This window comes from Osmerus eperlanus, chromosome 2 (assembly GCF_963692335.1).
Source record: "Osmerus eperlanus chromosome 2, fOsmEpe2.1, whole genome shotgun sequence".
NCBI classification, from domain to species: Eukaryota; Metazoa; Chordata; class Actinopteri; order Osmeriformes; family Osmeridae; genus Osmerus; species Osmerus eperlanus.
Genome location: NC_085019.1, coordinates 10,988,039 through 11,003,025, shown reverse-complemented (window position 1 = coordinate 11,003,025; position 14,987 = coordinate 10,988,039). Strand labels below are relative to the sequence as shown.

The 14,987-nt window shown below is 41.1% G+C and overlaps 1 protein-coding gene and 1 long non-coding RNA gene across 3 annotated transcripts; both read right to left on the bottom strand.

The window, feature by feature from the left end:
* Positions 1-12,337: 12,337 nt before the first annotated feature.
* LOC134013411 (putative nuclease HARBI1) lies at positions 12,338-14,237 on the bottom strand. Of its 2 annotated transcripts, XM_062452977.1 has the most exons (5): positions 14,225-14,237; positions 13,983-14,156; positions 13,561-13,903; positions 13,167-13,278; positions 12,338-13,072 (listed from the first exon to the last, which is right to left on the bottom strand). In XM_062452977.1, exons 3-5 carry the CDS (start codon positions 13,627-13,629, stop codon positions 12,702-12,704), a joined length of 552 nt encoding a protein of 183 aa, XP_062308961.1. In that variant the 5' UTR covers positions 13,630-13,903; positions 13,983-14,156; positions 14,225-14,237; the 3' UTR covers positions 12,338-12,701. The 2 variants fall into 2 exon arrangements, with proteins under 2 accessions (XP_062308961.1, XP_062308959.1); XM_062452975.1 differs by lacking the exon at positions 14,225-14,237 and having other exon boundaries at positions 13,983-14,216.
* A 7-nt stretch (positions 14,238-14,244) lies between these two features.
* On the bottom strand, positions 14,245-14,758 carry LOC134013518 (uncharacterized). The gene is made up of 4 exons (XR_009928959.1): positions 14,678-14,758; positions 14,526-14,587; positions 14,357-14,443; positions 14,245-14,266 (listed from the first exon to the last, which is right to left on the bottom strand). It is a non-coding gene; the product is annotated as an uncharacterized LOC134013518 (long non-coding RNA).
* Positions 14,759-14,987: the final 229 nt, after the last annotated feature.

Genomic DNA, 14,987 nt, shown 5'->3' with positions numbered 1-14,987 from the left:
AACGGCCGCCATATTGAATTTGTCTGTACAATAAAGATTAAGGAAACGCGTTTTTTCCCTACTCCTCCTACATTTTTGGTCGAATTTTCTTCAAAATTGCCATAGATGATATCCAGACTGAGCCTCACAAAAGTTATCGTAGGGATTTCTGATTTTCAAAACCGTTTGTCCGGTAGAGCCAATCAAAATCTGCAACAAAGCAACCAAACAGGACGTTTGGTCAAATCTCAGCAAATCTTTGCGATATCAACACCAAATTTGGTATGTCACGTGGAAGACACTACAACATGTTACCATGTGCAAAGGCAACTTCATACCTCTAAAAATGATTGATATAAAGCAAATTGAATTTATTGCTAATGCTAAAATAATGCTTTACACATCCGCCGGCCAAAAAATGATACTCTGATTCAATCACTAGTTCATATGAAGACTCTTGAGAATGTTGAGTACACAAATCTGAGAAAAAGTTGACTGTAACATGAAAACTCCATTTTTAGTGAATATTTGAAACATGCATGCTTGGCTAATTTCTAGGGCTGTTTCCCCAAATCCTCTCTCCCTTTGCTCCTGTGCGCGCGTGCTCCACATTCTCACACACAAGGGGCCAGAGCCCCTTGACACACGCGCGAGCTTGGTACACGCACAAGAAGACGACCATTTTATTTTATCGTTGGAGAACTCCTGCAGCCCTCAGAGATTTTCATTGTTACATTTGACAGTGAGTAATAAGATCCTACAATGGCAGTACAAAACATGTATTTTAGCGTTTGTATTCGTATGATAACTTGAAGACTTTTATACTGTCGTAAACAGGATAGCAGCTAATCTATCTACTGTAGGCTAGCTGAGCTAAGAATATCTCTTTGTACAGACAGTATTACAGGCTAGCAAGTCGTAAAATCTTTAACATTATACTTGCTTCTGTGAGACGCGTTTGAAATTTGTATACTGTGCGTGACTATGCGGTTGGGTTGTTCTATTTTTACATGTCATTGTTGATGTAATTTAAATTAGTACGGTGAGTTCCAAATGTGTCTTTCGATTAAACACTGCAGCGTGTATTACACAATGATCATTTGTGGTGCGGCTTTTATTCGAAGGCAACGTTTAATTAGTAAGACAGATTCAGTGAATTGTAGTTGCAGTGCGGCCATACACAAACAAATAGACAAGGTCAGATAAATGCCGAGCAAGCTATAACCCTTAAGGCTAGTTTTTGCTTTTGTGGACGGCGTTTCAAATTTATGTACTGTACCTACCTACGGTTGGGTTATTCTATCTTTAGCTACATGTCATTGTTGATGTAATTTTGTTTGTTCGTTCCAAGTTTTTCTGACGGTCTTCACATTGTAAGTTATTCTTTTTGAAACTGTAGCTAGGTAGCCTAGTTTGCTGCACAGTTAGAGCTACCTAGCATAAGCAAGTAGCAATGGTACCATGGTTGTTTTGCTTGCTAGCTTTGTTTGGGTTCATGGTTTGATCGTTTAGGAGTTCCATTGAAAGCCTATAGACCTACAATACGTTTGTAATCGGCATTTTGTACCATGCTGCACGATTTCCTATCTCTTGATAACATTTTATATTTGTATCAATTTTATACACTAAATTGCCAAAGTATTCGCTCGGTTGCCTTTACACGCTCATGAACGTGAGTGACATCTCATTCTTAAACCATAGGATATGATGTCGGACCACCCTTTGTAGCTATAATAGTTTCAACTCGTCTAGGAAGGCTTTCCACAAGGTTTAAGAGGTTTATGGAAATGTTTTACCATTCTTCCAGAAGTGCATTTGTGAGGTCCAACATTGATGTGGAACAAGAAGGTTTGGCTCGCAGTCCCTGCTCTAATTCATCCCAAAGGTGTTGTATTGGGTTGAGGTCAGGACTGTGTGCAGGCCACTCAAGTTCGTCCACACCAATCTCGCTCATCCATGTGTTTATGGGCCTTGCTTTGTGCACTGTTGCACAGTCATGTTAGAACAGGAAGGGGCCATCTCCAAACTGTTCCCACAAAGTTTGGAGCATGAAATTGTCAAAATGTTGGTGAATTATTGCATTTCAGGAAATTAACTTATGGGTAGGAAATATTTAATGGATTGGGCTCGGCGGGGTATTTTGTCATCCATCCATTCCTACTCCATGCTCTTGATTATGTAATTGACCTACAGGTACATCTTCTAGGCTATGTTTATTTGTTTTAATTTTCTAATGTGAGTCAGTGGCTTGGCAGTATTTTAACAGTAAGGTTTGGTTATTTGTGTTAAACTGTGATGATTCTTTTGGTGAAACATGAATTTAAAGTAAAAACCATTTGCAAGATAAATTGTTCTCAATTGGTCTTAATTTGTATTTATAGTCGAGTCCGTTTCTCTGTTTACATTTTACAGACTTAAATTTGAATGTAGACAGTGTAAATTGAATAAAGGTAAATAATGGATGTCTAAATATTTTTTTTAAGTACAGAGATTGGTGTTTTGAGAATCCTAACCATTTCAATATTTTCTTAAAGGTCTGTATACTACAACTGTTGAGTATGAAGTTATGATAATGTAAGACTATGAAATTGTTAAGCAGTAGTGTGGTATGTTACATTTCATAGTTTTTGATGGTTTTTCTATGTGTTTTTTAGATGCCATGTTCCAGCAAGAGATCCAGGGACCAAGGATCCACTGTTGAGGTTAGACTTCCTTGTGGGAAAAAATGCTAAACCAGTGTGTTTAAGTGATAAGATTAATTGAGAAAAATGAATGTGAATGAGCATTTTTAACAATGTCTTTGTTACGGACCCATGTTTAAAATGTCCTAATTCAGTCTGTATAGTTGTGGTTGTGTGTTTTTTCTTTTCTCCCTTCTTTCTTTCTATTCGCTGCATGCAGGTATGGTCTAGTCAGCGTTTGTTGGCGGTTGGCTATCAGTCTCCCTATCTCGTGATTGGCAATCAGCTGCGCACTTCCAATCAGCGGTTTAGTTGTCAACATAAAATTACCACACTGGTCAGAGATTGCTTTTTGCTTTGGAAAGTTGCTTGTTTAGAGAGTTGTCAAGTCAGAGAGACTTCTTGTTGAAATCATTGTAAATGTTGTTATTATTTTGTTAGAATGGTTTGCTTCATAGTGAACCCTTTTAATAGAGCAGTTAGTGGTGCAGCGTTTATTCGAGGGTGGCGTTCATTCAAGGGCAACGTTTAATTGGTAAGAGAGATTCAGTGAATTGTAGCTGCAGTGCAGCCATAGACAAACACAGAATAGACAAGGAAGTCAAACAAAAGCCCAGTGTAAAATGTATGCCGCGCGTGTCTCTACTTTGTGTACAAATCTGACGCAGCATGCCGTAACATTCTTACAGCTTTCAAACAGAAACCTGTGCAGAAAGCACTCACCACCAGCAACAGATCTATAGCACGCAAACTTGGTGTTGATGAAAAGCACATTCAGGAATGGTTAAGTCAGCTACCTCGCCATATTGTATACAATATGTATAACTATCTATAGGCCTGAATGCAATTGTCGCAATTGCATTATAATAATGTATAATTTTTTTTCAAGCAATGTCTTAATTTAGAATTATATAATTGTATTCAGAATTATTACGTGACTTTATTTTGAAGGCCTTTTGGGACGCTCATGAGTGAGAGAGTCGACAACAGCAAGCGAAGCACAGACAATTTAAAGCTCTGATAAAAGTTTCAAGTTCAAGTTTATTATCATATACTCATAAACAGCATTTATAAGTAATGAAATTCTTTGTGCTCAATGTCCGTTCAACTTGCAGAATAAAAAAATTTAATACTAAAGAATGGAGAAAAAGGGTAGAAAAAATAAGAAAAATTGTAGTGCAAAAAGATATTTCAAGGACAGTTCAGCATCCTGATGGCATGTGTGAGAAAACTATCCCTGTATCTGCTGGTACAGGACCTTATACTCTTGTATCGCCTTCCAGAAGGCAGGAGGGAGAAAAGACTGGCAGGGATGACTAGGGTCAGAAATGATCCACTTGGCCTTTCTCCTGCACCGCTGGCTGTAAAGGTCCTGAATGGATGGTAATGCAGTCCTTGTAATACGCTGTGCAGATTTGACCACTCTTTGTAGTGTCTTCCTGTCCTGGGCAGTGCTGTTGCCAAACCATGTTGTAATGCCACCAGTCAGTATGCTCTCAATGGTGCACCGGTAAAAATTGGTCAGTATAGTGCAGTCCATGCCAAATTTCCACAGTCGCCGCTGAAAAAAGAGCCTCTGTTTCGCTGTCCTTGTAACCACACCAATATGGTGTCCAGCTCAGATCCTCACTGATGTTGATACCAAAAAATCTGAAACTTTTGACTCTCCACAGCTGTGCCCGCGATGTGAATGGGTGCATGTTCTCCCTGCAGCCGCCAGTAGTCCACTATCAACTCCTTGGTTTTTGCTACATTAAGCAACAGGCTGTTATGCTGACACCAGGATGTCATTGTTGCCAACTCTGCTCTGTAGGCAGACTCATCACCATTCTTGATGCAGCCGATAATGGTGGTGTCATCAGCAAACATAATGATAGTGTTGGACCTTTTTGTGGCTGCACAACCATAGGTGAACAGAGAGTACAACAGTGGGCTTAACACACAACTCTGTGGGGCACCAGTGCTGAGTGTTAGACTGGTGGGGTGATGTTACCTAGCCGTACTGCCTGTGTCCTGTCCAGCTGCACATGGAAGGACTGATGTTCGGTCCTGTAGTTTTATGATGAGCCTGGATGGTACTATGGTGTTGAAAACGGAGCTGAAGTCGATGAAGAGCATCCGCACGTATATGTTGTTCTGATCCAAGTGAAAGAGAGCAGTGTTCAAGGCCAAAGCTACAACATCATCTGTAGACCTGTTCGGCCTATATGCAAACTGGAGTGGGTCTAATGCAGGTGACAGGCAGGATGTAATGTGGTCTTTGACTAAAGTCTCAAAGCATTTAATCACAACAGGGCAACAGGGCGGTAATCATTGAGACAGCTCACTGATGGTTTCTTAGAGACTGGGATGATGGTGGCCCCCTTGAACCTATTGGGGACGACAGACTGCGACAGGGAGAGATGTCAGTGAACACCTCTGCCAGTTCAGGAGCACAGGCCTTGAGAACACAGCCAGGGATGTTGTCAGGTCCTGGAGCTTTATGCACATTCACTCTAAGTGATAAGTTTAAGGTTGTTATAGAGGTTGTTAGCAATCTAAGGAAACCTCTATTCCCTTGTGTAGGCTACAGCATGCAGCCAACAAAGTATGTTGTTTTGTGTCTGTATTTGACTTTGGTGAATGTTATTTACATGCTGCGCATGTCATTGCATGTTCATATTAAGCTAATGTGGTCTTTATTTTCTCATTACAGCGTGAGTTTAGTTTTAACGGTGGATTTGGAGAAAAAGCTTCAAATAAATCTGTAGCAAGAAAGACACTTGTGCCTGCCAGTGTTTCATGGGATAATAGTATGCTACACTTGTAAATTACTTGTGTAATAAATACTGTGTTTTAACCAATTAAATAACCGTTTTCTGATTTTTTGGGGGAGGCGTTTAATCGAAGGTGCCATTTATTACACAATGTTCATTTTTGGTGCAGCGTTTATTCAAGGTCAACGTTTAATCAAAGAAAAACTGTAGTTTTCTTCCCAGCATGGGAAGGCCAAAGGATGTTTACAATTGTAGTAGGCCATTGATATGTTTTAAAAGTTCAGGGATGTAATTTGTTGGATAAGAAGCCCCCATCCCCCACTCCAGAGACAATTGATGACAGAGAGGTGCTGACATTAAGTTAAACATAGTCATGCGTTAAAGAGTAGAGTAAAAAATAGAGACAAAATGTGTACATGGATGTTGAAACTCAGTGCTCTGAGTTTGTGCATGTCAGTTTAGACAAACGTAGCCTTTTCAACCTCTAGGTTTAATTCTCTCTTTTATACATTTAAAGTTGGATTTGACATTTAACAGACATTTAATCATTTAGCAAGTTGTTTGACTCAAAAACCATAACGAAGTACATATGGTGTAAAAAATCTGCAGTCAAATTTGGCGAAATTGCTAGCTTGGATGTTATCTTTACATATAGATGGGTTGGTGGTTACAAACAATGAGGATGCGCACGCAGCTTCAAGGCAGAACAATGCCTACCATTTCACCTCTAGTTTATATGTTCCCACCCCCCCCCCCTTCTGAATAAAGTTAGATAGATCTGATTTGTTGATATCTGTTGCTATGAAAACCATTTTAGCCAAGCTAACTAACATTGTTTTTAGCTAGCTGACATTACCATTAAATCACTAACAAAACACGAATAGAAATACTTTGCTAACAGTCCTCACGTGTAATCAAAAGCTTGTAGTGAGATCACATGCATGACCCCCCGAGACAAGCTTTCATGTTTGCATCGCTAGCATCTCGTCATATTACACAGCCGGAAGACAGCTAGATAATAAATATTGTAGCGTCAGCGCCCTTGGGTACCCAGCATGCAGTGCACACCAAAAACGCAAATAGCTGTGGAAAATAGTTTGGTTACAACAGCTGTGCAAGGGATTTCAGTTGTTGTGTTCGTTCACTTAAATGTGTGTAATGTTATTGTTTTTTACTTAAGATAATACTGTTGGTCACCCTGATTGTGCATGTTGTGTAGTTTAATGGGATCAGAGAGTCTGACCATGACAAAGTATTGTTAAGCTGCTGTACCATCACAAGGTACACTTGCTAACAGCTGGACATTAGCTATACCTTGGTCCAGTTCCCTACATGACTCTTGACAGTTGTTTGACTGAGACTCTAGAGAGAGCTCAATTCAGGTAGAGTTCTAATAGCCATGGTCTTCTAACCAGTTTCAGTTTTGAAAACAGTGTGACTGTGTATGGTATGTTTTTTGGGCTACTTCTAATACTCATACGGCTGCCGCATTTATGCCTTGGCATGACCTGCGCTGGGATAGAGGGAAACAGCATGGATGGGGAAAGTGTGTGGGCAGAGCAAGCAGTAGTAGTACATAACCTACACACTTCCTTTAGTGAAGTGTATCCTCACTTTCATAAAGTTATTGTTGTAATCAAAGCTTTTAAAGAATGGATCTCTGCATGATGGGCCTGACCAGAGCACAGGTGGCCTGACACAACACGCTTCAAAGTTGTCACTTTCAAAAGGGTGGCATTTTAACCCTGTCAGTCCAACATGTCTAAAAGTTGGTACGCATGCCTTATTGCCAATGGGGAACAAATAAGTCTCAAGAACCCATAATGTCGGCAGCATGGATATTTCTCTACAGTGACAATTTGTGAAGAATTTCAAAAAATGACTTCAAATCAGCCATTGATCCAATTGTCTTGAAATGTTGTATGAAATACATGTCTGTGTCATGTCAATTTTGTAATGGTTTGCAATGCTGAGGAGGAACCCGCCATTGCTGCCTGCAGCTATATTTAGGGTTCCTCCGGTAGGAGAACCCTATTGTTATTGGTGGTATTATTATTATGTTTTACCCATGGGAGTCAATGGCAGCCCCTAGACCAGTACCGTAAAAAGTTGTGAAATTTGGCATGTTGAAACTGCAGACCATTAGTAACTACTATACCCAACATGGGCCATGTGAGACAATAGGTGGCGCTACAGGCCACGCCCCAATATGTCAATTTTCAAATTGATGCCATTTGCAGGCCATAAGTCCCAAAATTCTGAAATTCATTACATATGCCTTATTTCTCATGAGGAATGAAAGAGCCTCAAAAAGCTATAACGGCCGCCATATTGAATTTGTCTGTACAATAAAGATTAAGGAAACACGTTTTTTCCCTACTCCTACATTTTTGGTCGAATTTTCTTCAAAATGGCCATAGATGATATCCAGACTGAGCCTCACAAAAGTTATCGTAGGGATTTCTGATTTTCAAAACCGTTTGTCCGGTAGAGCCAATCAAAATCTGCAACAAAGCAACCAAACAGGACGTTTGGTCAAATCTCAGCAAATCTTTGAGATATCAACACCAAACTTGGTATGTCACGTGGAAGACACTACAACATGTTACCATGTGCAAAGGCAACTTCATACCTCTAAAAATGATTGATATGAAGCAAATTGAATTTATTGCTAATGCTAAAATAATGCTTTACACATCCGCCGGCCAAAAAATGATACTCTGATTCAATCACTAGTTCATATGAAGACTCTTGAGAATGTTGAGTACACAAATCTGAGAAAAAGTTGACTGTAACATGAAAACTCGATTTTTAGTGAATATTTGAAACATGCATGCTTGGCTAATTTCTAGGGCTGTTTCCCCAAATCCTCTCTCCCTTTGCTCCTGTGCGCGCGTGCTCCACATTCTCACACACAAGGGGCCAGAGCCCCTTGACACACGCATGCTTTCTTGAAAATGTGTGCTGACCAAGCCCCCACCCTCGTTTTTTAGCCCCTGTTTCATTTCGCTTCCAATCGCAGCTCGCTGTTACGAATATAAATTCTTTTTCGGCGGCCATTGTTGTTTCCCGTGTCCCGTGAAAGTCGTGTCCCGTAAAAGGCAGCCACTTTCGGTAAGTCCTGTTTTTACACATTTTAAGCTAGAATTAATGATTGGGTTTGTGAAAGTACACTACTCTTGAATTATGGTGAAGGTTTAGCACTTTTAGACCTTTTAGATCGTGATTCTGAAGTGACGGAAAACCGAACTCGAAAAGTAACTGTAGCTCTAGCTTTTTTCCTCTGTGTTTTTAATTAGTGAGTCATTTTGCATCTCTGCGAATTGTTCATCATAAAGGTCGAGGAGAGCAGCCTTTAGGAGAAAAAGCAATTCCCCACAGACCTGTCGGCTCATAATGGTGATTTTTGGCGTGAAAGTCTTTGGCGTGAAAGTCTTTGTAATAAGCTTTGTAATATGCGGCAGGGAGACCGCATAGGCGCTTAGGCGGCTGTTTTGACGTTAGCCTCAGAGTCAGGCTCGGCTCGCCCACTGGCAGTGTGTAAACAATTTTGTATTTCACTCAATTCTACTCCAAAAACGTCAGGGAGGACTGCTTTTTGTAGACAAGGGCCTGCTTAAGATAGTCAGTATATCTGATTTTTCAAGGCGAGCCTGTTTCATTCGTCATATGCCCTGAGAAAGCGACCTACGTTAGCCAGGCTAGTTTTGCCAATTTCGGTAAGTCAGGCTATTTAAAGGTCTCTTACAGTCAGAATCACTGTTTACAAGCAAAGGTCGAGCTGGTGTTTTGTCAGATGTGTATATATTGACCAGTTTAGAGGTAAATACTCTTGCCAGAGCCTGGAATCGAACCCGTGTTTCGAGTGACTGCATGGGTCTCCATGACGTCAACACATTTGGATTCAAGTTCAAGTAATGACACTGCATTTCACAGTCAAAACTGAAGTCTGTATCAAGTGTAGATGGGAAAAGCTTCATTTTTCACAACTGACATGGACCCTTTCTTCATTTTGACAGGTCTGGAGGGTCATGCAGAGGCCTGCTCAACAGAGTTCAACAGAGGATGCAACAGACTCGAGGATGGTGAGATCTACACAGACCCCTTGCTGGACTACCCCTCTCTAGCTGGACAGCTTCTCTTCAGCCCTGACCCCAGAACAGCTTGATCCAGCTGGCCTGCCTGCCTGCCTGCCTGCAGGCCCTGCTTGCCCCTGCCTGCCAGCCCTCCAGAGACAGTCACCCCACAGACACAGTAGCTCTGCAGCCTGCTTTTTTGAGGACATTGATGAAAAAGGACAAGCCAGCATTACTTTGATGAAAGTCTAAATGTTTAATCCTTTCCATGTGCCAGTATGCCAAGCTGCTGACTTTGTGTCTTAAGTGATGAAACTAGTTCAAGTGATAGACTTTTGACCTGAATCCAATGATTATTCATCTGAATAAAAACCACTCAAGAGAAGTACTGCTTCTTGGAGCATTTGTGCTCCACATCAGTACATCTCACACATTTGCCTTTGTTTCCATGGGATTCATGGAATTGTTAGTTTCTGCTCCACCATTTCCACCCTAGTGTAATAATAAGTATAATTTAGGACAGCAATTACATTTTTGTGTTATCCTTCCGCATTACACACATTTAGTCAATGTTCTTAAACTCAACCGATTATTGTCATTTTACCATACTGTTCATATTGAACAGACATCAGTGTTTACTTGGAAAGATGACTGTATATTTCCACTTTTGATTTGTATTTCCATCGTAAGTTTGGTCTTTAATTTCATTTGGAAGTGGTATTAAAAGGTCTTACATTTAACTTGTTTATACCTGTAGACACCCTGTGAAGCCCCCACTGCAGAGACAGTTGGTGACAGAGAGGTGCAGACATTAAGTTAAACATGCCTTAACCCTCGTGCTGCCTTCGGGTCACATGACCCAAAGGTTCATAACGAACCATCGTTGTGTTTACCCAATTTTACCCAATACAAAAACAAATTAAAATAATTTTCTTTTAACCTTTGCAATGTGGGGGGTCTGAGACAGCCTAGCTGTTAAAAGAAAATGCTTCACTTTGTCTTTGTATGCGGTAAATTTGTCGCAATACGACGGTGGGTCACAATGACTGATGGGTCAGAATGACCCGAAGATAACACAAGGGTTAAGAATAGAGTAACAAATAGAGACTAAATGTGTAAATGGCTGTTGAAACTCAGTTCTCTGAGTTGGTGCATGTCAGTTTAGGCAAAGGTAACCTTTTAAACCTCTAGGTTTAAAACAAATTCAGATTTGATTGGAACTCTCTTTTATACATTTATAGTTGGATTTGACATTTAATTCATTTAGCAAGTTGTTTAACTCAAACAACCATAACACGGTACATATGGTATACAATGCTGCAGTCAGATTTGGCGAAATTGTTAGCTTGGATGTTATCTTTACATATAGATGGGGTCTTGTTGATGCGCACGCAGCTTCAAGGCAGAAAGACGCGTTCCATTTCACTTTTACTGTACCTACACCTTTAATGTTCCCGCCATCCCCCCATTTCTGAATAAAGTTCGACTGATCTGATTTGTTGATTTCTGTTGCTATGAAAACCAGTTTAGCCAAGCTAACTAACATTGTTTTTAGCTAGCTTGCATTACCATTCAATTGCTAACAAAACATTAGTAAAAATAGCTTGCTAATCGGGCAGAACTTGAACTCGGGCAGGAGACTCTGAGACCTCAGCGCACCACTAGCATCTCGTCATATCACGCAGTCGGAGCACAGCTAGATAATCAGCGTCAGCGCTCTTGGGTACCCAGCATGCAGTGCGGCATGTTAAAAAAACAACAGCTACGCAAGGGATTTCAGTTGTTGTGTTCGTTCAGTTAGATGTTTGTAATGTTATTGGCCGGGTTTCCCAGATTCGTTAAGAAGCTCTTAACGCTCTTAAGAAGCTCTTAGCGTTAAGAGCTTCTTAACGAATCTGGGAAACCCGGCCATTGTTTGTTAGTTAATATAATCTTGTTGGTCACCTTGAGTGTGCATGCTGTGTAGTTTAATGGGAACAGAGAGTCGGCCATTTTACTATCACAGGCTATACTTGCAAGGAGCTGAACGTGGGCTGTGCCCTAGACCAGACCAATTGCCTATGAGGCTAATCTTGATTCTGGATTGACTGAGATTCTGGGGCCTGTTGCACAAAACTAGGATAAGGGATTAAGCCAGGATATCTTGGTGATCCTGGCTCAATTGATCCGTAATCCGGTTGCACTAAAGATGGATAGGGGGCAGGAGGATATGTTATGGTATAAATTACCATGGAGATTTATTCTGTGGAGCTAGCCTGCTCCAGACCAGGCTAAATTCCAGGATCTATTTAATCTCATCCCTAATGTCAGTCAGCAGTCACCACAAATGGAAACCAATAGTTATTTCACTGCTCACTATACATTGTTATCACATATAACTAGACCCACTGTAATTATTTAAACGTTTGTGATCATTAATTTCAATGATTTTGAATAAAAAAAGATTTTTAGATGATGTTGCTATCATTAGATAATTTACAGTTTCCCATAGACTATAAGGCTATATATAAAATGATAGAATATTAGGGCCACAGAGGGGAAAAAAACACAAGTCATAATATTGTAACCAGTTGTTTTAAAGGAGGACAGTTGTTAAAATGACAGATGTGGGGCATTTCGTGAAATTGTACTTCAGTATGGTTTCATAAACAAAGACATGCTGATGTGCCAGAATATTAAGTATCACATTGTCATAAGTATCAAAACTGTAAAAACAATATGTAGCTTTTCTGCAGAAAGAACCAGCCTCATAAATTTATGACTTTATCCTTTTTCTTCAGTGTGGCCCTAGTACTCTGTCATATAAACAAATACACATTCCATATGAATATAAAAACACAATGTGTAACATTATGTTCCTTTATTGAATAAGGACAAAACAAAGCAGGTAAACCATCAGCTCCTTTCGAAACTGAAGTCACAGTGACTCTACAAGATGGAAAGCACAGAATCCAAGCATATTATACAAAATGATACATACACATTCAAAGGTCTGTATATAACACACCCTGCATGTCTGCACAAATCCATACACATCAACTGAACAGACAAATGAATGGATGCAGTAGCCTCCCTGCAGCCTTGTATTACACACAGTATACCGCACAAACATCATAAGAGGCCAAATTCGTTAAAAAAAACGAACCCAAAAAAACCCAAATTCCTCTGCCACCGCAGGACATATTTAACCAAAATTGAAAGCACACATACTAACTAAAATAATTCAACACATATTGGTCCCTCAGCAGCCGACCACTGTCGTCATCAGGGAAGATTGCCGGATTGTCCCAGTCCATGGCTGGTGGCACTCTGGGGGCCCTCTCCTTCCTCAGGCAGGCCACATTGTGGAGGACAGCACAAGCCACAGTAATATCACATGCCCTAACAGGGCTGACCCTTAATTTGTGAAGGCAGTGAAAGCGTGCCTTCAGGAGGCCAAAGGTCATTTCAACTCTGGCCCTGGTCCTGGCATGGGCATGGTTGTAGGCCTGCTGTGTTTCCTGGGGGTCTGTGAAAGGTGTCAGGAGAAAAGGCTGGCAGCCATACCCCCTGTCTCCCAGCAACACACCAGAGAATTCACCTGTCAACACAAAATCTCATCATTACTACCTCATAAACACAGTGATATTCTTGACACAGCCATGATGGTTATAAATAGGGGTTGTGTGGCTTACCTTGTGATAGGCACTGATAGATTTCAGAGGCCCGAAAGAATCTGGAGTCATGGACTGAGCCAGGCCATTTTGCCACAACATTGCTGATCACACAGTCAGCATTGCAGACCATCTGAAATCATAAGATGAGGAATATTACACCAATCAATGCACATCACTGGCAATGCAGAGTGTTCGTCAATGGACAATATCAAAAAGTTATGTTCACCTGAACATTAATGCTGTGAAAGGATTTCCTATTCACAAAATCGGCCTCATGGGCACCTGAGGGGGTTTTTTATCCTTATGTGTGTGCAGTCCACTGCACCAATGACATTGGGGAAACCTGTCACACAAAGTAATGAGTATCCTACTATGTGTTAACAGTTGTCCTGTAATTTGTAGATCCTCTTACCTGCAATCCTATAGAACTCCTCTTTGATGTCACAGAGTCTTCTGTGGCCAGGGAAGGAGATGAAGACATCTGCTAATGCTTTGATAGCCAGACACACACTCCTTATTGTGCGGCAAATTGTGGCCTTGTTCAGCTGTTCTGCATCCCCCACTGAGTACAGGAAGGCTCCACTAGCAAAAAAGCGCAAGGCCACACAAACCATTTGCTCCACACTCAGTGCATGGCTCCGTGCAGTGCGGTGCTTAATCCTGGGACCCAGTAGTCTGCATAGATACCTGATGCCATCTGCAGAAAACCTGTATCTTTCATATAGATGGTCATCAGCTGTGTCATCTTCTTGGAGCTGGGGGAGGAAAGAAAAATAATGATTAATACATTTGTGTTACAGTTAGCATACAGTGTACATTGAAGGCATATCTCACCTCCCTCTCAAGTTTTTTTATTTCAAGGTCCAGTTTCCTAATTGTCCTCTTTTTTATTTCGGACTCCAGTGCAAGATTTTCCATCTTTTTCTTCTTGTACTGAATGTCTATGTCTGCCAGTTCTATTTGGCGCCGGAGGTGGTTGCCATACAACTTTCTGATAGCTTGTGAGCTCTGTGAACACAATACAATTAGCGCAGCTGGAATTTGGCAGGATGTGGTGTCCTTTTATTAATACGCACTATGTTGCCAGGCTCGTTTTCCCACTGTATAGCATCTGGGTCCTGTAAAAGAAATTAGATTTTTTTTTGATTTTGATGATGACTCCTCACCATTGTAGAGTAAATAGTACTTTCACAGTCTTAACATGATACCTCATGCCTTCTGGAATCCAGAGAGATGGTCTCCTCCTCATCATCGTCTCCATCATGTGCTGTTGCTGCTGCACTGGGGCCTTCACCCTATCACATTTAATCGGATTCATATTGAAGCTAGTAGACAAGACATGCCAGGCCTACAGTATGCCTTTGATGGAGTACTCACTGGATCAGCATCGTCTGGTGCTTGTGCTGGTGGCTCTAACAGGAACACAGTGCTGCCAGACACTGCAAGGCAATAGGTAAACCAAAGTCAGACAGTCCAAATTGATTCAATATGAATGTGGTTGTATCCCATGTAGAGATGGAAGGACATACCTTGAATGAAGCGGGTGGCATCTTGGGAGGAACCTATGCTCGTCTCTTTTCCCCCAGGGATCCCCTCTAAGACGGGCCTGCCTTCATTTAGCTCCAAGGCCATGTCCTCTGCTGGGGTAAGGTCAGCCTTTGGTGACCCACCACCCGTGCCTTGTCTGTGGGTATTCTTTTTCACTGCTAAAACAGTACAGACAATGTGTGAGCAGGCACCTTCTGGGTACAATATATGCTTGTGCTTTGTTAAATATTAGTCAGGGACCATACCATTCTGCAGAATGTTCTTGTATTTGATTTTGACCTGCTGCCATGT

What these genes read in the sequence shown, in the direction of transcription:
- LOC134013411 (XM_062452977.1), bottom strand. Translation starts at nt 13,629, where the DNA reads ATGTCTTCATCTCCTTCCCTGGCCACAGAAGACTCTGTGACATCAAAG. An exon ending in GGAGTTCTATAGGATTGCAG is followed by an intron (nt 13,279 to 13,560) that starts GTAAGAGGATCT and finishes TTATGATTTCAG; the next exon opens with ATGGTCTGCAATGCTGACTG. An exon ending in CTATCAGTGCCTATCACAAG is followed by an intron (nt 13,073 to 13,166) that starts GTAAGCCACACA and finishes TTGTGTTGACAG; the next exon opens with GTGAATTCTCTGGTGTGTTG.